The following is a 21,160-nucleotide window of genomic DNA, read 5'->3' as shown; positions in this document are numbered from 1 at the left end:
CTAGGGGGCATAGGTTTAAGGTGCGAGGGGCAAGGTTTAGAGTAGATGTGCGAGGCAAGTTTTTTTACACAGAGGGCAGTGGGTGCCTGGAACTCGCTGCCGGAGTAGGTGGTGGAAGCAGGGACGATAGTGACATTTAAGGGGCATCTTGACAAACACATGAATAGGATGAGAATAGAGGGATACGGACCCAGGAAGTGTAGAAGATTGTAGTTTAGTCGGACAGCATTGTCGGCACGGGCTTGGAGGGCCTAAGGGCCTGTTCCTGTGCTGTACTTTTCTTTGTCTTTGTTGTTCTCTGCATCCCTAAATCTCTCCTTATTACTGTTTACCTCTTTATTCAAATTTTTGCACGCTTCCTAATATCCACCTTTAGCTGCAGGTCCTTTTTTCTTATGACACACATTCACAAAGTGCCATGTGGTGTGTTCTCTACATTTACTGTACTTCTTTGTAGATATAATTTAAAAAGCATGAAGGGCAACTGAAAATGTACAGAATTTATTCTGGCCATTCCGTTAAGATTTGTTTGCATGAAAAAATACCTAAAAGAGTGACCTGCTTTCCAGCCTTTCCTTCTATCTGACCAAAAAAAGGTGGTGCATGGTGTGGTGAGAGAAAGTAGCATGGCTACCACTCAGTGCCTTCTCCAAGTTTCAGCTTCCATTTGCTGGTGGCACTCTTCCCTCTGCATGTGAAGGCTGTGGATTCAAACCCCTTTTTCAGACATGAACACACAATCTGTTAATTAACAGTACAAAAGAACTGCTCCAAATTCCCAGCAACCTCTTTGAAGAAAAGCAGTGAGATCTCCTGCACCTTGACAACATTCCTATCAGCTAACACCAGATAAATGGATTATTTTAAATTTCTTATTAAAGAGCCTTATTTGGTGTTTGGAAAAGCAATGACAGGAAACACAAGGCCAACACAATTTCACCTACATCCCCGTCCAAGCTACCACACAAAGTCTTTCAGTATTTACCTTAATTCAAGGTTCTAGTCCGAACCTCAAAACAATCGGTACTGCAGTGACTGGTGTTGCTCGGACCTTTTAACCACCGATGTATGATAACTCAACATTATTTCCGGGCAGCACGGTAGCACAAGTGGATAGCACTGTGACTTTACAGCGCCAGGGGCCCAGGTTCGATTCCCCGCTGGGTCGCTGTCTGTGCGGAGTCTACATGTTCTCCCCGTGTCTGCGTGGGTTTCCTCCGGGTGCTCCGGATTCCTCCCACAGTCCAAAAGCGTGCAGGTTAGGTGGACTGGCCATGATAAATTGCCCTTCGTGACCAAAAAAAGGTTAGGAAGGGTTATTGGGTTTCGGTGGTAGGGTGGAATTGAGGGCTTAAGTGGGTTGATGCAGACCCGATGGGCCGAATGGCCTCCTTCTACACTATGTTCTATGTTCATAAGAGCCCTCCAACTCCCTTTTGAATTCTTCCAGTAATTGTAATATGTTGTTGTTCTCGCGCAAGACAGATTTTCTTGTGTTTCCATAACTAGTTTTCCTGGAACAGTATATAAGCCTGTCAGCAGAGGCTTATAAATTGGGTATCACTCTGCATCAAGCATGGCTGACCTGAGGTCTCACCCACACTTACTGTCTGCTGTTGGCCCCTGTTGGAAGGATTTTGCAGGTTGATACTCAACTTGTTAACTGTGTTAAGTGTGTTTAGTTAACTGTGTCCATCAAGTCCTGGGTGGAGCTTAACCCATGACCGGTACTCCCAACCTATTCTTGAAGTTAGCAGTTCTGCAGAAAGTATTTCCTAGTATCCTACCTTGACTCTTATAACTTATGCTGATTTCCCCAATTCACCTCTGATTTGCTTGTTCAAATAACCTATCCAATTTGGATGGAACCTACTCATTTTATTAATTTAAATACCTCGATCATAAATTCTACTCTTTTCTCTGGTTAAAAAAAATCGAAGGTTAAAAAGTCTATCCTGACAACGAAGAGCCTTAAAACTACATAATTAATCAAGAGGCCCTTCTCTGAACCTTTTCCAGGATCTCTGTATTCTCAATTAACTTGAGTCAATAAGTAAGACAGGGGCCAATTTTTCAACAGTACAAATTTTAGGTTTTGCATAATTCAGGTATTTGCATCTAATGAAGAATACACACCTGAGATAGCAGAACCTGTTTTTATCTTTACAACTGACTGATCTGCTGTTGATATAATATCCGAACTGCAGCCAGAAGAGTTGCATTTCTAATGTTATATTTAATTGTGGGGCTTCTTGCAAATATTGGCTAATATATTTGCATTAATGAGAGAACTGCCTTTTAAAAGTAAATAATTTGGTGGCCAAATGGCCTCCTGTGCTTATCCTATGACTCTGTGGTTAGACTGCAGTTTGGTATGTCCCTAAGATGAAGTAAGTTGCTATGTTCAAGTTGAATCTATTAGAACTCAAATATGCTACTCTCCTGTCACTTCAGTGGCAGCCTTTTTCAAATAATTAATTTAGAAATAACAGGTTCATCAGTGGAGTTAGTTTGATAACTTTATGTTTGGCACCAAGTTCGAAAATACTTTCATCTATAATTTCTGCAGGGTTTATCCATCTGCTCTGCTGTTTTTATTCTGACTTTCTGTCAAAGTTACAGCAGACAATCTTTTGTGAGGGCAATGAAGAATCCAGCACGTGTTGTAGAATTGAAAGAAATAACATTTATTTATAATAACATATATAGACAACAGCAGTAGTAACTCCCTTGCTGCTCACTCCTCTCTAGCTGGTTCCATACTGGCCAGCTCTATTTATGCAGGGAATCGGCTAATGATTTCTCCGCCCCCGCCCCCCCCCTCCCCAATTGGGGAAGTTCATACTCCCAAAGGATTGTGGGATTGTCATTAATCCCCAGCCAGTGGTAAACAGGCAGGTTGTAACACAATCCCAATACATTTTCCCACTTCATTTGTATTTCTTTTGTGTTTATTTTACAGCTGACCCTCCTTCAAGTTTTATGAAGCAAAAATGAAATTGATATTGTTTTAAAAAAATATATGTATATGTGTATATATATATATATATATATATATATATATGTATATTGGCCACTTACACCTCTGACACATTTGATGGTGTTCTTCACAAAATGGTGACTGCGAGTTTGTGAATGTGAAAAAAATAATTGTATTCCATCATGGAAACCTGACTCAACTACAGGCTAGACAGAAAGGATGAAATGTTTTTTCTCATAACTGTCAATGATTTTAAATTAAAGAACCTTGGGCAATTTCCTGTAGAAAGTTCAAGGAACAAAACGGCCTTCAAATTTATCAGTTCACAAATTTATTTATCTTTTGTCCACAAGAACATAAGGGATGGCATGGCGGCAGAGTGGTTAGCACTGCTGCCTCAGTGTCAGGGACCCTGGTTCAATTCTGACCGTGGGTGACTGTGTGGGTTTCCTCCAGATGCTCCTGTTTCCTCCCACAGTCCAAATGTCTGCCAGATGGATTGGCCATGTTAAATTGTCCCTTAGTGTCCAAAGATTAGGTGGAGCTACGGGGTTGCAGGGGACTGGGCCGAGGGAGGCCCCCTTTCAGAGTGTCGGTGCAGACCCGATGGGCCAAATGGCCTCCTTCCACACTTTTAGGATTCTATGATAAATTGAAGTGGACCATTTGACCAGTCAAACCTGCTATGCCATTCACCGTCACAACTGATTTTCTACCTGAACCATATCCCTAGATTCCTTAACACCTAAAATTCTATCGACATATGTTTTGAGTGCACCGAACGCTGAGCATTCACAGTTCTCTAGGGTAGAGACTTTCAAATATTTGCAATCTTTTAAGTGAAAACATTTCTCCTCGATTCAATCTCACATGGCCGATCTCTTATTCAGGGATCCAATATTCTGTATTTCCCAAGCATGGAATTAGCATCTACCATTCAGGATTTTGTGTTTCAATTAGATCATCTTGCATTCTTCTCAGGGCTATGGGCCTAGTCTACTAAATCTCATCTCAAGGAGCCTGTGCAGTGAATCTTCATTGCCCCTCTTCTAATGCAAGTATTTAGGTCCTTGGGTAAGGAGGTCAAAACTACTCGGAGTACTCTAGATGTGGCTTCACCCGTGCCCTGTACGATTATAGTAAGATTTACTTCTCTTTAATCTCTTGAGGAATAAAAAGCTAACATACCATTTGCCTTCATAATTGCTTATTGCACCTGCTTTTAACTTTCGGTGATTTACAAGCGAGGACGCCTGGATGAGAACATAAGAAATAGCAGCAGACGTTGACCATCATTCCCTTTCGAACCTGCTCCACCATCCAATACAATCATGGCCAATCCTCTGCCTCATATACGTTGGTTCCCTGATACACTAAAACGTTTGTCTATCTCAACCTTAAATAAGCTTAACAATGGAACATCCACAACCTTCCAATTCCAAAGATTCAAATCCCACTGAGTTATTTCATCCTGTTCATTCATGGTATGTGAATATTGCTAACAAGGTCAGCATATGTAACCCATCCCTAAATGCCCTTGAGAAGTTGAAACTGAGTTGTCTTATTGGACCACTGCTGTATCTGTATAGGCGCACTCAATGCTTTAGGGAAGGAAATTCCAAAGACAATATAATTTCAAGCTGGGATGGTGTTACTTAGGGTGGAGTTTGCAGGTGGTTCTGTTCCCATGCATCTGCTGTCCTTGCCCTCCAAGTTGGTGAGCTTAGAAGGTGTTCTCGAAGGCAGCTTGGTGAGTTGTTGCAATGCATGTAGACGATACACACTGCTGCCACTCTGGTGATGAAGGGAATGAATGTTTAAGGCAGTAATCAAGTGAGCTGCTTTGCCCTGGATGGTGTCGCGTTTCCTGAGTATTAGGATGGGAACCTGAGTGCAGATTTTTTAAAAAATGTTTTTTAAATTCTTCTCCGGATGTAGGCATCTTTGGCTGGGCCAGCATTTCTTGCCCATCCCTAATCGCCCTTGAACTGAATGGCTTGCAAGGCCATTAAAGTGGGGTTTGGTAAGAGTCAACCGCATCGCCGTGTGGGTCTCGAGTCACATGTAGGCCAGACTGCGCAAGGATGGCAGATTTCCTTTCCTGAAAGGCGTTAGTGAACCAAATGGGTTTTTATGACAATCAACGCAGAGCATTACCTTGGATCTCCTGTGTTACTAGTACAGTGATAAGACTACTCTGCCACTGCCTCCTATTTCAATTGGCCCTGATGTGCAGTAGTCTACTCCTACAAGCGCCCAGACCCTTCCCATGGCAATTTTATTTTCCAATGTTTTTTTTCAACTATGGCTCTCTGCCTCTTATGGTCCCACATTTACATCTCTTGCTCCTTGTAGCTCTTTCTACTCTCTTATTCTCTGTTTCCTTATCAATTTCTAAATCATCCTTTGCTGAATTCTAAAGTTCTCCCAATCAGTCAGGTTTATTACTCTTCTTTGGCAATATTGTAAGCCACTTCCTTTCATTCTAATACTTCAACTCTTGTTAGCCTTGGTTGGAGCAATGTTTTGTGGCTTTTTTTTGTGCCTTTAAATGTGCATTGTTGCAAATTTTGTATTGAAGCTAGCTATTGCTTGTCTGTTGTCATATATTTCAATGTAGTTTTCCAATCTATCATGGCTTTTGAATTAACTACATCATTATCAGAATCAATATAAATTTCTATAATATGGAACTCTCTCCTTGAGGCCCCTTTGCTACAAGATTATTAATTCACCCTTTCTCATTGCACAATACCAGATCCAAAATAGCCTCTTCCCTAACTAACTGATTCCTTGAGATACTGATCTAGAGAACTATCTTGTATGCTGCATCCCCAAAACATAGAATCATAGAAGTTTACAGCATGGAAACAGGCCCTTTGGCCCAACCAGTCCATGCCGCCCAGTTTTTACCATTAAGCTAGTCCCAGTTGCTCGCACTTGGCCCATATCCCTCTATACCCATCTTACCCATGTAACTATCTAAATGCTTTTTAAAAGACACAATTGTACCCGCCTCTACTACTACCCCTGGCAGCACATTCCAGACACTCACTACCCTCTGAGTGAAGAAATTGCCCCTCTGGGCCCTTCTGAATCTCTCCCCTCTCACCTTAAACCTATGCCCTCTAGTTTTAGACTCCCCTACCTTTGGGAAAAGATGTTGACTATCTACCTTATCTATGCCCCTCATTATTTTATAGACCTCTATAAGATCACCTCTAAGCCTCCTACGCTCCAGGGAAAAAAGTCCCAGTCTATCCAGCCTCTCCTTATAACTCGAACCATCAAGTCCCGGTAACATCCTAGTAAATCTTTTCTGCTCTCTTTCTAGTTTAATAATATCCTTTCTATAATAGGGTGACCAGAACTGCACACAGTATTCCAAGTGTGGCCGTACCAATGTCTTGTACAACTTCAACAAGACGTCCCAATTCCTGTATTCAATGTTCTGACCAATGAAACCAAGCATGCCAAATGCCTTCTTCACCACCCTGTCCACCTGCGACTCCACCTTCAAGGAGCTATGAACCTGTACTCCTAGATCTCTTTGTTCTATAACTCTCCCCAACGCCATACCATTAACTGAGTAGGTCCTGGCCTGATTCGATCTGCCAAAATGCATCACCTCACATTTATCTAAATTAAACTCCATCTGCCATTCGTCGGCCCACTGGCCTAATTGATCAAGATCCCGTTGCAATGCTAGATAACCTTCTTCACTATCCACTGTGCCACCAATCTTGGTGTCATCTGCAAACTTACTAACCATGCATCCTAAATTCTCATCCAAATCATTAATATAAATCACAAATAACAGTGGACCCAGCACCGATCCCTGAGGCACACCACTGGTCACAGGCCTCCAGTTTGAAAAACAACCCTCGACAACCACCCTCTGTCTTCTGTCGTCCAGCCAATTTTGAATCCAATTGGCAATCTCACCCTGGATCCAGTGAGCTTTAACCTTCTGCAACAACCTACCATGCGGTACCTTGTCAAAGGCTTTGCTAAAGTCCATGTAGACAACGTCTACTGCACTGCCCTCATCTACCTTCTTGGTCACCCCCCTCAAAAAACTCAATCAAACATGTGCTCCACAAAATCACAGAAAATTTGGTTTGTCCTGTCTACACGAAATTAATGGCCCTCATGATTTTGTTATTGTTTATCGTATCATGTCGGTTACCTGTGTCTCTAATTTCCTGATGTATATTGTGCCCTACATTACAACTACCGTTAGGGGCCCAATTCCCACAAATGTTTTTTGCCCCATAACTGCATAGATGATGTTCCCAATGAATGTAATTATATAAGTCTATATTTAAATATAACTGCTGTCATCAAAAGATATACAACATCTGTCCCCTAAACTGAAACATAAGGGTGGCATGGTAGTTATCACTGCTCTCTCACCGCGCCAAGGACCGATCCTGACATCAGGTCACTGTGCAAACTCCACACGGACATTCTCCCCATGTCTAACCCCTGCAACCCAAAGATGTGCAGGATTAAGTGGATTGGCCACGCTAAATTGCCTTTCAATTGGCGGGGAAAAAATTAATTGGGTACTTAAATTTATTTTTTAAAATAATTAGCTGCAGCATATTCCTATATATAGATAGGTACATAGAATGTACAGTGCAGAAGGAGGCCATTCGGCCCATTGAGTCTGCACCAACCCACTTAAGACCTCATTTCCACCCTATCCTCTTAACCCAATAACCCCTCCTAAACTTTTTTGGATACTAAGGGCAATTTATCATGGCCAATCCACCTAACCTGCACGTCTTTGGACTGTGGGAGGAAACCGGAGCACCCGGAGGAAACCCACGCAGACACGGGGAGAACGTGTAGACTCCGCACAGACAGTGACCCAAGCCGGGAATCGAACCTGGGGCCCTGGCTCTGTGAAGCCACAGTGCTAACCACTTGTGCTACATAGCTGCTGTCAATATGGGAAGCATTGGGTAGCTGATTTTCATGCTGTTCCCGCCAACCCACCCAAAGGTGCTCCCTCCCCCCCCCCTTCCAAGTACATTTGCTTTTCTTCTTAGAATTTACAGTGCAGAAGAAAGCCATTCGGCCCATCAAGTCCGCACCGTACGTTGAAAAGAGCACCCCACCCAAGCCCACACCTCCACCCTATCCCCACACCTCCACCCTATCCCCACACCTCCACCCTATCCCCACACCTCCACCCTATCCCCACACCTCCACCCTATCCCCACACCTCCACCCTATCCCCACACCTCCACCCTATCCCCACACCTCCACCCTATCCCCACACCTCCACCCTATCCCCACACCTCCACCCTATCCCCACACCTCCACCCTATCCCCACACCTCCACCCTATCCCCACACCTTCACCCTATCCCCACACCTTCACCCTATCCCCACACCTCCACCCTATCCCCACACCTCCACCCTATCCCCACACCTCCACCCTATCCCCACACCCCCACCCTATCCTCGTAACCCCATCTATCCTTTTTTGGACACTAAGGGCAATTTAGCATGGCCAATCCACCTAACCTGCACATCTTTGGACTGTGGGGGGAAACTGGACCGGAGGAACCCCATGCAGACACGGGAAGAACATGCAGACGCTGCACAGACAGTGACCCAAGCTGGGAATCAAACCTGGGACTCTGGAGCTGTGAAGCAACTGTGCTACCCACTGTGCTACCCTGCTGCCCTCTTGCTGACTACATTAATTTGGAATTTGAGTTCCTCTTAAATTATAAACAGTAACTCCTGGAACTATGCAGCAGGTCGGTAATGATCCAAAAAGGTTAAAGATGGGTTTGTGATATTTCAAGACATTTCATTGGATACAAGTGCCTGACTAAACAACTAAACAATCTGTTTAATTGAGTTGTTCCAAAATGTCTATTCCACCTGTTAAAAATGTCACTTGTCACCTCTGATAAAAACGTGGGACATTTCCAGATTTTACATGCAAAATGGAAAATGTTCACCGAGACCAGCATTACTTTCGATTTTTACTTTTAACTGTAGAATTTGTGTACAAATTGGCTGAAGCAGCAGCTTGGAAACTTTGTCAGAAAATGCCTATCCTGTGCCAAACCTAGGAAGTCTGCATTGTCATGAATGATGAGATAAAACCTAAATAATTTCCTTTGCTGTAATGAATAGGGTTGTAATAACAATTTCACACTCCATATTTAACTAATCTGATCAACAAACCTTGAAAGAACATGCATCCAAATTTCTGAGAGACTAATGCTGTGAAGTAAGTTTAGGTTTGTAGTTATCTATTTTAGCATGCTGAAATCATGGGAAATGCATCTGATTCCAATGCAGAAACAATACTTCAAATTATCCCAAATCCATTTAAGAATAAAATCAGGCCTGACGACGGGGGGAACTGGAGAAGGGGTTAGTATCGGCGGTTTACGGGGCTATTTTGGAGGAGGAGAAGGGGCCGCTAGAAGGATTCAAAACAAAGTGGGAGGAAGAGTTGGGAGAGGGTAAGGAGGAGGGGTTCTGGTGTGAGATGCTCCAGAGGGTGAACACCGCCACCTCGTGTGCGAGGTTGCTGCTGATACAGCTGAAGGTGGTGTATAGAGCGCACCTTGCAAGGGCGAGGATGAGCCCACTCTTTGAGGAGGTAGAAGATGTATGTGAATGTTGCAGGGGGGGCCCCGCAAACCACGTTCATATGTTTTGGTCCTGTCCAAAGCTGGAGGATTACTGGAAGGAGATGTTTAGGGTAATCTCTAAAGTGGTGCACGTGAAACTGGACCCGGGCCCTCAGGAGGCCATATTCGGGTGTCGGACCAGCCGGGTTGGAAACGGGTGCGGAGGCAGATGTTGTAGCTTTCGCCTCATTGAATGCCCAAAGGCGGATCCTGTTAGGGTGGAGATCAACCTCTCCACCCTGTGCCATGGCATGCGGGGGAACCTGCTTGAATTCTTGACGCTTGAAAAGGTCAAATTTGAACTGAGGGGAAGGATGGAGGGATTCTACAATTCATGGGCGTTATTCATTTTGCACTTTCGAGAATTAGAACGCATCGAACATTAGGGGTGTTGGGGGTTGGGGGGAGGGGACTGTATGTGTTAATGGTGACTATGGGTGATTCCTAATTCCTCTTTGTCATTTATTTATGTTAACATGCGGGACAATGTCTGGGGTTTGGTGGGAGGATGGGATCATTGTTATTGATATGGGGATTGACATTACATTCGTTACTGATTATTGTTTATTGTTGGGTGTAAATTTGGGAGAAAGTGTGAAAAAGGAGGAGAATAAAAAAATATTTAAAAATAAAAAAAATAGAAGAAAATCAGGCCACCCTATTAAACAATTGTTTATGACATGTCTTATTTGAAGAATGGTGATGATGGAATCAAAAGTTCTTGCTTGTATAAATACGTATACATTTGACTACCTGATATTAGAATAGTCTGACACTTCTATTCAGTAAAGACCTTTACTTGGGCCAAGCCTGTGACAAGGTGATAACCCAGAACTATGGCAACACAGCACACTTGTTAGTGAGCTTAACTTCAATGGTGGGGAATTTTCCAGGAAACATTATTCGGGATAGAATTAGTAGTCATGTGGAAAAATGTGGATTGCATTTTGGTTGGAAGAACATGGGCAGACAATATATGGTAAGGGATGAAATTATTAATAGTAATCTTTATTAGTGTCACAAGTAGGCTTACATTAACACTGCAATGAAGTTACTGTGAAAATCCCCTGGTTGCCACGTTCCGGCGCCTGTTCGGGTACACAGAGGTAGAATTCAGAATGTCCAATTCACCTAACAGCACGTCTTTAGGGACTTGTGGGAGAAAACCGAGGCTCCCGGAGGAAACCCACGAGACACGGGGAGAACGTGCAGACTCTGCACAGACAGCGACCCAAGCCGGGAATCGAACCCTGGCGATGTGAAGCAACAGTGCTAACCACTGTGCTACTGTGAAGGAGTAAATGACCTGGGTGTATATGTGCATAGATCTTTGAAGGTGGCAATGATGGATTTTTGAACAGTAAAGAAATTAAGAGTCATGGTGGGTGGACGGGTAAGTGGACTTGAGTCCACAAAAGATCAGCCATGATCTTATTGAATGGCGGACCAGTCTTGAGGGGCCAGATGGCCTACTCTGCTTCTAGTTCTTATGTTAGGACAGGTGTCGAGAGCACTTAATAAAACATACAGTTTGTTAGCAGCATAGAGTGCATGAGCAAGGAGCTTATGCTGGACTTGTACAAGACGTCAGCTGGAATATTGTGTACTGTTATGGGCACTACATTATAAGAAGAATGTGAACACATTGGAGAGTGTAGATGAGGTTTACAAGAATGGTTCCAGAATGAGAAACTTCAGGGCTTTTTTTATTCGTTCAAGGAATGTGAGTATCGCTGGCTGGGCCAGCATTTATTGCCCTTGAGGGGGCAGTTAAGAGTCAGCCACATTGCTGTGGGTTTGGAGTCACATGTAGGTCAGACCAAGTAAGGACGGCAGACTTTCTTCCCTGAAGGAAATTAGTGAACCAGATGGGTTTTTACGACAATCAACAATGGTCTCATGATCATCATTATTAGACTTTTCATTCCAGATTTTTATTGAATTCAAATTTCACCATCTGCAGTGGTGGGATTCGAACCCCGTCCCCTAGAGCATTACCCTGCGCTTCTGGTTTACTAGTCCATTCACAATACCATTACACCACCATCGCCTCATGAGGATAGATTGGAGAGGTTGGGTCTGATTTCCTTGGGGAGAAGGCTAAGAGAAGATTTGATAGAGATGTTCAACATCATGAGAGGGTTGGCCAGAGTAGATAGGGAGAAACATTTCCGAGAAAAGAATAAAGAATGACAGGGCATAGATTTGAAGTGATTTGCAAAAGAAGAAAATATGGGGCGGGATTCTCCGACCCCCGCCGGGTCGGAGAATCGCCGGGGGCTGGCGTGAATCACGCCCCCGCCGGTTGCCGAATTCTCCGGCACCGGATATTAGGCAGGGGTGGGAATCGCGCAGCGCGGGTTGGCAGGTCCCCCCTCGGCGATTCTCCGGCCAGCAATGGGCCGAAGTCCCGCTGCTGGACTGCCTGTCCCGCCTGCGAGAATCAAACCACACCTCTCTTACCGGCGGGACAAGGCGGCGCGGGCGGGCGGGCTCCGGGGTCCTGGGGGGGGCGCGGGGCGATCTGGCCCCAGGGGGTGCCCCCACGGTGACCTGGCCCGCGATCGGGGCCCACCGATCCGCGGGTGGGCCTGTGCTGTGGGGGCACTCTTTTCCTTCCGCCTTCGCCATGGTCTTCACTATGCATGCGCGGGGATGCCGTGAGCGGCCGCTGACGCTCCCACGCATGCGCCGCATGGCAAAGTCATTTCCGCGACAGCTGGCGGGCACCAAAGGCCTTTCCTGCCAGCTGGTGGGGCGGAAATCAGTCCGGCGCGGGCCTAGCCCCTCAAGGTGAGGGCTCGGCCCCTCAAGGTGCGGAGAATTCAGCACCTTTGGGGCGGCGTGATGCCGGACTGATTCGCGCCGTTTTTGGCACCGGTCGGTGGACATCGCGCCGATTGCAGAGAATCCCGCCCATGATGTGCAAAAAAACCTTTTCACACACCGAGTGGTTCAGGTCCGGAATGCACTATCTGGAAGTGAGGTGGAGGCAAGTTTAAACAAAGCATTCCAGAGGACGTTATATGATTATTTGAATAGAAACAATGTGCATGGGTACGGGGAAGAGGCAGGAGGATGGCACTAAGTCATAATGCTTATTTGGAGAGCTGATGCAGGCATTATGGGCCAAACGGCCTCTTTCTAAACCATAACAATCCTGAGATTAAGTTACATTCTTATTGGCAGTAACCCAGTAATAATAGAGACTGTTTCAATAATTCCTTTTGCAGTGTGTTTCTCTAATGCTGTACCCAAGTTAATTCCATAATTTGAATGTTTTGTTAATTCTGCTGTACTTTGTGATCTGAAAACATTAATAAATGTATTCTTACAAAAGTGGTCAAAGTATAATCTGCGACTAACTAATATTGTCAAAGCTATTTCAAATTGCTACAAAATGTATGTATGCTTCCTTGCAATAAATAGAGAAATTACTATCTAATGATTGAGGTCACACAGCAATAACTTGCATCTGTATAGAATTTAAGGTACTAACTGCCTGAAAGTTTTGCAAAAGTGGAAATAGACAATGTTAAAGATAGATAAAGTAGAGAGATGAATACTCTGTTTCGGGTCAAATAAGCTACAGAGGTTGTCCACTGTGTTTCACAAAGGTGATCAGCCAAGGAATGGAATCCATAGATTGGATATGCAGTCTTTGGTAATAGCAAAATGAAGGTAATAATAATAAAAATTTACACAAGGATGCTTCCATTAATGCTGCAATGAAGTTACTGTGAAAATGCCCAAGTCGCCACACTCCGGCACCTGTTCGGGTACACAGAGGGAAAATTCATAATTTCCAAACTACCTAACAGCACGTCTTTTGGGACTTGTGGGAGGAAACGAGCACCCGGAGGAAACCCACGCAACACGGGTGAACGTACAGACTCCACACAATGACCCAAGGCGGGAATCGAACCTGGGACCCTGGCGCTGAGAAATAACAATGCTAACCACTGTGCTCCCGCTAGTGGTGAAGAGTGAGGCAGGGAATATTCGCCAGGACACCAGACCTGTATATAAAGTTATTTGTTCATCTCTGGGATATGGATTTGAATCCAGCCTACTAAAGAGAACCGGAGAATTATATACTTCTGTTTTAAAAGGGTATGTGCACTTATAAGAGGAGGTTTGATACAACAGACTCAGCTTGGTTGTGTTCAACATTATTAGAGGGTGTCTTAAGTATTTGATTTGAGTTCTGAAATGATCTGCCCATTTAGGTATTTAGTAGAGGAGTTTAAGTTTGCATAAAAATGATCTGCCTGGATGTCTTTGTTTTGTATATTTACAACAAAACATTTCCTAAATGTGTTGATGAAATTAGTAAAAGTGTACATTATATATGTTTCAGCCATTCAACTTGTTTGGAGTGCTTTCCATATATTCGGAATGAAAATTGTGCTCTCGGCAGTTATTATATGCAATGCAATCCAATGCATACTGCTGTAATTCACAGCCTTACTTTGAATGGACTCATTAAAGGTGATATAATCATTTTTCCTGTCCATTTCACAGACTGGCGAATTTTCCGCACGTTTCCTTTTGAAGCTCCCGGTGGATTTCAGCAATATCCCAACATACCTTCTCAAGGTAAAGTCCTCTGTATATTCAGGATAAAATCAGGTTGTGCCCAAAATTGGCACTTTCTTCAGATAAATGGCCATATGCTTTAGTGTTACCCGAAATCAGCCCAAATATCATTAGGTCATTTATTTAAGTCTATATTTCGCAAACAAAATGTATTTTGGATGGATTCTTGTTGTGGTGTCTGGTATCAATTTACTCATTGGGAGGTATCAATAAAAGATTCTGACCCAGCAATAAAACGGTAATGTCTAGGGCATTGGCAGATGACTATCCGTACGGGTACAGTTAAGGAATACAAAGGGAAAAGGTGCCATTATGAGTAGGCATAGAGATGAAATCTATTGTAAATAGATTATGATAAAGCTGAGGCATGTAGTCAAAGCTGTCAGTAGATTTTTGTTGAACCCATCCAAGTCTGCTTGTTAAGAAGGAAAGAAGTATTGCAGGCTTTAGTTTGAGTTCATTAAGTGTGACAAACAGCAGATGTGAGAATAGAACAGTTGGAAAATAGCAACAACATCTTGCATAGTTTAAAAGTCCATAACATTTTTGGATTTATAGTCAAAGTTGGAGGATAATGAAAAGGCAACGATAGGGGTTAGGGTTAGGGCAGCACGGTAGCATTGTGGATAGCACAATTGCTTCACAGCTCCAGGTTCAATTCCCGGCTTGGGTCACTGTACCTGCAAATCTTTGGACTGTGGGAGGAAACCGGAGCACCCGGAGGAAACCCACGCAGACACTGGGAGAACGTACAGGCTCCGCACAGACTGTGACCCAAGTGGGAAGCGAATCTGGGAGTCCGGAGCTGTAAAGCAACTGTGCTAACCACTGTGCTACCGAGCTCCCCAATGATGACCATGTCACAAAAACCCACCTGCTTCATTAATATCCATTAGGTAAGGAAATCTGCTACCTTGACCTATTCTGACCTACCTACCTATGACTCCAGACCCACAGCAAAACGGTCGACTCTGAAATGCCCTTTGATATAGCCTGGCAAACCACACAGTTCAAGGGCAACACCCACATCGCCTGAACAAAATAAATTGGTTCTTTTCAAATTTTGAGTTCTTCTAAATTTTAAGACACCGATCCAGATGCAAGTCCCTTTGAAGAAAATCCGGTTGGGAAATAGTGAACTTCATCCACAATTTTTCAGTCCTCCTTAGATATGCAAATAATGACGTGTGGGTGAAGTGTTAAGAATGGATAGAATGATAATGCATCATAAATTCATGACAGTTATGCTAGTGGTCAGAAACTATAGTTATTAAAATAATTCATAGTTTTAATTTGAAGAGTTTTGCTACTTTGAATAGAAAGTAAATATTTCTTCTGGTTAGGGAGTTGATGATCAGAATCATCAATTTAATATTGACACTGTGAGGAGACACATCTTCATGCAGAGGTGTTCGGAGTAGAAAGGAAATAATTGATTGTAGTTGATGTAGAATAATGGGTAGAGAGCAGAATTATGGAATAGTTCTGGATTGCTCTGGCAAAGATCTGGCACTGACACAAAGGCACTTTGGAAAACAAAGTTGTTTCTTACTGCCTTGTAATATTTCTAAAATGCTTTCTGCATTTTACAATAAAGTACAGTAAAATACAAAATCAGCTACTGATTTGATTATTGTACAGCATTATAATATCTATTCTGAATAATCAAAGACCAAGATTCTTGTCTGCAACTGGACCTGGCGAAGGACAACATTACCCCCTCAAATCTTCGGATCAGAATGTTTTTAAATTATTCGTTAGATGGGCATCGCTGGCTGAGCCAGCATTTCTTGCCCATGCCTAATTGCCCTGAACTAAGTGATTTGTTAGGCCATTTCAGAGGGCGTTTAAAAGTCAACCATATTGCTGTGGGTCTGGAGTCAGATGCAGGCCAGACCAGGTCAGGGTGACTGATTTCCTTCCCTAAAGGACATTAGTGAACCAGATGGATTTAGACTGAGAAGTATATTGTCTATTTATTCAGTTTGTCCAGGATGTCTGTCCTTTAGGGTTTGTGGGAAAATCATGAATTTCTGAGCAGTATCTCACCAAAGTGTTCAGGGGCTGGCTGCTGCAATAGAAGGAGACTAAAAGCATTGATATGTTGCCCATTTTCCTCACAGCAACATGGAGCCAGCTTGCACCTAATATTTCAGCCTACATGATCCAATTGTTCTTCTGCTGCTGCATTCTTATGCCCCAACAAGATACTTGACCCCTGTTGTTTCTCTTTAGCTCTCTTTTCAAGTCTGGCTATTTGTTGTTTGTTATTCTACCTTTCACTGTTTCATACCACTATATGTAAAATTATCTGTGATTTAAGCTAGCATGTGATGTGAAAAAAGATTTAAGCTATCTATATTGGATATATCAGAGTTATTTCTACTTACAGAAATTTGAGACAAGATTTCTGTGCACTGATCAAGAAAGAATAAACAGTACTAGGAATTTGTATGTGTCTTTTCGAAATCAGCTTTTAAAATTCTGAATTTCTTTCAGTGGTTCTGCAGTGACTAATTCCCAGTCGCTGAATGTCTGGAAACTGTGGCAGTGAATTTCCATTGTGGTTCTTTTGCTTTTCTGCTGTAACTTCAGAAAAAGAGCCACAAACACATGGGAAAACAGTGTGAATGCTATTTTTACAGGGCACACACAACTCTTCCACCGAAGATTACGGCAGATGTTTGACAGAACCTCTACAAAATGTTATTGCTGTGTGTTTTAGATCAATCCTTGGCCAACAGTATCCAGAATAAAGCAGCCGGCTTGAGCGGCACCCATCCTGTACCTTAAACATTCACTCCTTCTACCACTAATACACAGTGGCAGCAGTGTATACTATTTATAAAGTGCACTCAGCAATTCGCCAGTTGCCCATTATCCTCCTCCTTCATGCAGTATTTATATCTGTCTGCAATCCACAGAGACTCTAGTAGTTCAAGAAGGCAGCTCACTACCACTTTCTCAAGGGCAACTAGGGATGGGCAATAAATGCTGGTCTAACCAGCGATGCCCACATTCTGTAAATTCATTTTTTTTTTACATGAAATTTCATCTGATTTTGCGCGTTTGCAATGACTGACCTCATATCAACAGACACAATGAAATACTAGAAAACCAAGGTCATAGAATATAGAAAATAGGAGCAGAAGTTGACTATTCAGGCCTTTGAGCCTGCTCCGCCATTCATTATGATCATGGCTGATCATCCAACTCAATACCTATTTCCCCCCCCACCCCAATATTTTTGATCTCTTTCACCACCTACATGCATGCTCACTCATCAGTGTGCAGCCTGGAGCCCAACGAGCAAGACTGCCTTCTCCTGATGTCAGCGCACTGACCCAGGAGAAGATTTTTTTTTAATTTGATACAGTTCCCGTCTGAAGCGACGGCAGAGAGCAGGTGTGCTGACATTGTGTTCTGGGTGCAAGAGAGATTCCTCCATATTGCAGCTGCTAACAGTGCTGGTGTGAATTCCAGGGTCTCTGGTGCACACCCCATGAATAACAAGCTGAAACTAGGAACAAAGCAATGTAAAGATGATTACTTGAGGGATGGGTTCATATAATCATAGAATTTACAGTGCAAGGGCGGCACAGTGGTTAGCATTGCTGCCTCATGGCATCGAGGTCCCAGGTTCGATCCCGACTCTGGGTCACTGTCCGTGTGGACTTTGTACATTCTCCCCGTGTTTGCGTGGGTTTCGCCCCACAACCTAAAAAATGTGACAAAGGTGGATTGATCACGCCAAATTGCCCCTTAATTGGAAAAAATGAATTGGGTACTCTAAATAATTTTTTTTTAAAAAGAAGAAGAAAAAATTACCGTGCAGAAGGAGAGACCATTCGGCCCATCTAGTCTGCATCAACCCTTGGAACGATTACCCTATTTAAGCCCACACTTCCACCCCTATCCCCATAACCCAGTAACCCCACATAACCTTTTTGGACACTAAGGGCAATTTTGCGTGGCAAATCTGCACATCTTTGGACTGTGGGAGGAAACTGGAGCACCCGGAGGAAACCCACGCAGACACGGGGAGAATGTGCAGACTCCGCACAGACAGTGACCCAAGCCGCGAATCAAACCTGGGACCCTGGAACTGTGAAGCAACAGTGCTAACCACTGTGCTACCATGCCGCCCGTAATATTGGTATCTAAGCAGACGGGCATAGGAAATGCTTTGAAATAGTGAACTTAAACAATTGCAATAACAATAAGTTAAAGGAAATAGTTTGACTTTTTTTTGTTTTGTGTTTTTTTAATATATATTTAGAGTACCCAATTAATTTCTTTCAATTAAGGGGCAATTTAGCATGCAAACCTACCCTGCAAATCTTTGGGTTTTGGGGGCGAAACACACGCAAACATGGGGAGAATGTGCAAACTCCAATGGCCAGTGACCCAGAGCCAGGACCTCAGTGCAGTGAGGCAGCAGTGCAACCACTGCACCATTGTGCCTCCCTTATAGTTTGACTTTTAGCTTTTCGGAAATAGACAATATTTCCAACCCTCCCTTATCATCATTATTACTCCCTCCATCTTTCCTGCCTCTTTGCAATTAATATTTTGTGTTTAGAGCTGATGATTTCTGTTGATTCAGGATTGGCGCACAAAATTTGGCCTCCGTTCAAGGAAGAATTCTATTGTGTGGGAGTAATGTAATTGGAGTTTCCTTTTGTGTAAAATAGTTTCAAGAATTTTCCTAGCATACAGCGCATTCCTAGCGCGATTCCCGCCCCTGCCGAATCTCCGGTGGCGGAGAATTCGGGACACGGCGGGGGCGTGATTCACGCTGGCCCCCGGCGATTCTCCGGATCGGTGGGGGGGTCGGAGAATCGCGCCCCTGATCTCCATTAGGGCACACAGGGAGCGGGGGGGAGAGGCTGGTTGGGGAGATGGTGAGTGTAGATAGGAGGTATGCGGAGGAGCCCGAGGAAGGATTGTTGAGGAAGAGGCGCAGCCTCCAGGCCTAATTCGACCTGGTGACCACCAGGAAGGCGGAGGTGCGGTGGAGGAAGGCCCAGGGGGTGATCTACGAGTATGGGGAAAAGGCAAGCCGGATGCTGGCGCATCAGCTTCGGAAGCGGGACGCAGCTAGGGAGATCGGGGGAGTTAAGGACAGGGGACGGAGTATGGTGCGGAGTGGGGTCGGCATCAATGGGGTCTTCAGGGACTTTTATGAAGAATTATACCGATCCAAGCCCCCACGGGAGGAAAGAGGGATGGGCCGCTTCCTGGACTAATTGAGGTTTCCAAAGGTGGAAGAGGGACTGGTGGCGGGATTGGGGTCCCGATTGGGCTGGAGGAGCTGATTAAAGGGATAAGAAGCATGCACCGGGGCCGGACAGTTTCCCGGTCGAGTTCTATAAAAAATATATGGACCTGTTGGGCCCGCTGTTAGTCAGGACCTTTAATGAGGCAAGGGAGGGGGGGGCTTTGCCCCTGACGATGTCCCGGGCACTGATCTCCTTGATCCTGAATCATAGAATTTACAGTGCAGAAGGAGGCCATTCGGCCCACCGAGTCTGCACTGGCTCTTGGAAAGAGCACCCTACCCAAGGTCAACACCTCCACCTTATCCCCGTAACCCAGTAACCCCACCCAATACTAAGGGCAATTTTGGACACTAAGGGCAATTTATCATGGCCAATCCACCTAACCTGCACATCTTTGGACTGTGGGAGGAAACCGGAGCACCCAGAGGAAACCCACACACACACGGGGAGGATGTGCAGACTCCGCACAGACAGTGACCCAAGCCGGAATCGAACCTGGGACCCTGGAGCTGTGAAGCAATTGTGCTATCCACAATGCTACCGTGCTGCCCTGAAGCGGGACAAGGATCCCCTGCAATGTGGGTCTTCCAGACCGATCTCCTTGCTAAATGTAGATGCCAAGGTGCTGGCGAAGGTCTTAGCCACGAGGATTGAGGATTGTGTGCCACAGATCATCCATGATGACCAGACGGGGTTTGTGAAGGGGAGACAGTTGAACGCGAATGTGCGGAGGCTTTTGAATGTTATCATGATGCCGGCGAGGGAGGGGGAGGGAAAGCCTTCGATAGGGTAAAGTGGGGGTACCTGTGGGAGGTGCTGAAGAGGTTTGGGTTTGGGGAGGCGTTTGTCAGGTGGGTTAGGCTGTTGTCTGAGGTCCTGATGGCAAGTGTGGCCACAAACAGGAGGAGGTCCGAGTACTTTCGGTTTCACCAGGGGACGAGACGAAGGCTCTTCGCACTGGCGATTGAACCCCTGGCTATGGCACTGAGGGAGTCAAGGAACTGGAAGGGGTTGGGGAGGAGCATAGAGTGTCGCTTTATGCGGACGACCTGCTGCTGTATGTGGTGGGCCCGGTGGGAGGAATGCTGGAGGTAATGAGGATTCTTAGGGAATTCGGGGACTTTTCGGGGTATAAGCTCAACATGGGGAAGAGTGAGCTGTTCGTAGTTTTATCCAGGGGATCAGGAGAGGGGGATTGGTGAGCTCCCACTAAAAAGGGCGGAGAGTAGTTTCAGGTATTTGGGGGTCCAGGTGGCCAGGAGCTGGGGGGCCCTGCATAGGCTTAATATCACAAGGCTGGTGGAGCAAATGGAGGAGGAGTTCAAGAGGTGGGACGTGTTGCCGCTGTCCTTGGCGGGTAGGGTGCAGTCAATCAAAATGACGGTGCTCCCAAGGTTTTTGTTCCTGTTCCAGTGCCTCCCCGTGTTTATCCCGAAGGCCTTCTTTAGGCGGTCAACAGGAGTATAATGGGGTTTGTGTGGGTCCGAGGGTGAGAAGGGTGTTCCTGGAGCGGAGTAGAGATGGGGGGGGGGCTGGCGCTGCCCAACCTCTGGGTGCTACTGGGCTGCCAATGCGACGATGGTGCGCAAGTGGGTGATGGAGGGGGAGGGGGCTGCATGGAGGAGGCTGGAG

General features: G+C 44.8%; 1 protein-coding gene across 4 annotated transcripts in view; it reads left to right on the top strand.

Moving 5' to 3' along the window:
- Positions 1–21,160, top strand: part of babam2 (BRISC and BRCA1 A complex member 2) — a 374,337-nt gene that overhangs the window by 150,954 nt on the left and 202,223 nt on the right. For all 4 annotated transcript variants that reach the window (XM_072500140.1, XM_072500137.1, XM_072500138.1 and 1 more), the window contains exon 6: positions 14,172–14,246. In XM_072500140.1, coding sequence (XP_072356241.1) covers positions 14,172–14,246 — 75 coding nt within the window. The remainder of the gene's footprint in view (positions 1–14,171; positions 14,247–21,160) is intronic.

The sequence above is a fragment of the Scyliorhinus torazame genome, chromosome 4, assembly GCF_047496885.1.
Source record: "Scyliorhinus torazame isolate Kashiwa2021f chromosome 4, sScyTor2.1, whole genome shotgun sequence".
In the NCBI taxonomy this organism is placed as follows: domain Eukaryota; kingdom Metazoa; phylum Chordata; class Chondrichthyes; order Carcharhiniformes; family Scyliorhinidae; genus Scyliorhinus; species Scyliorhinus torazame.
The sequence above is the reverse complement of the archived record's forward strand: the minus strand, read 5'-3'. Positions and strand labels throughout refer to the sequence as shown.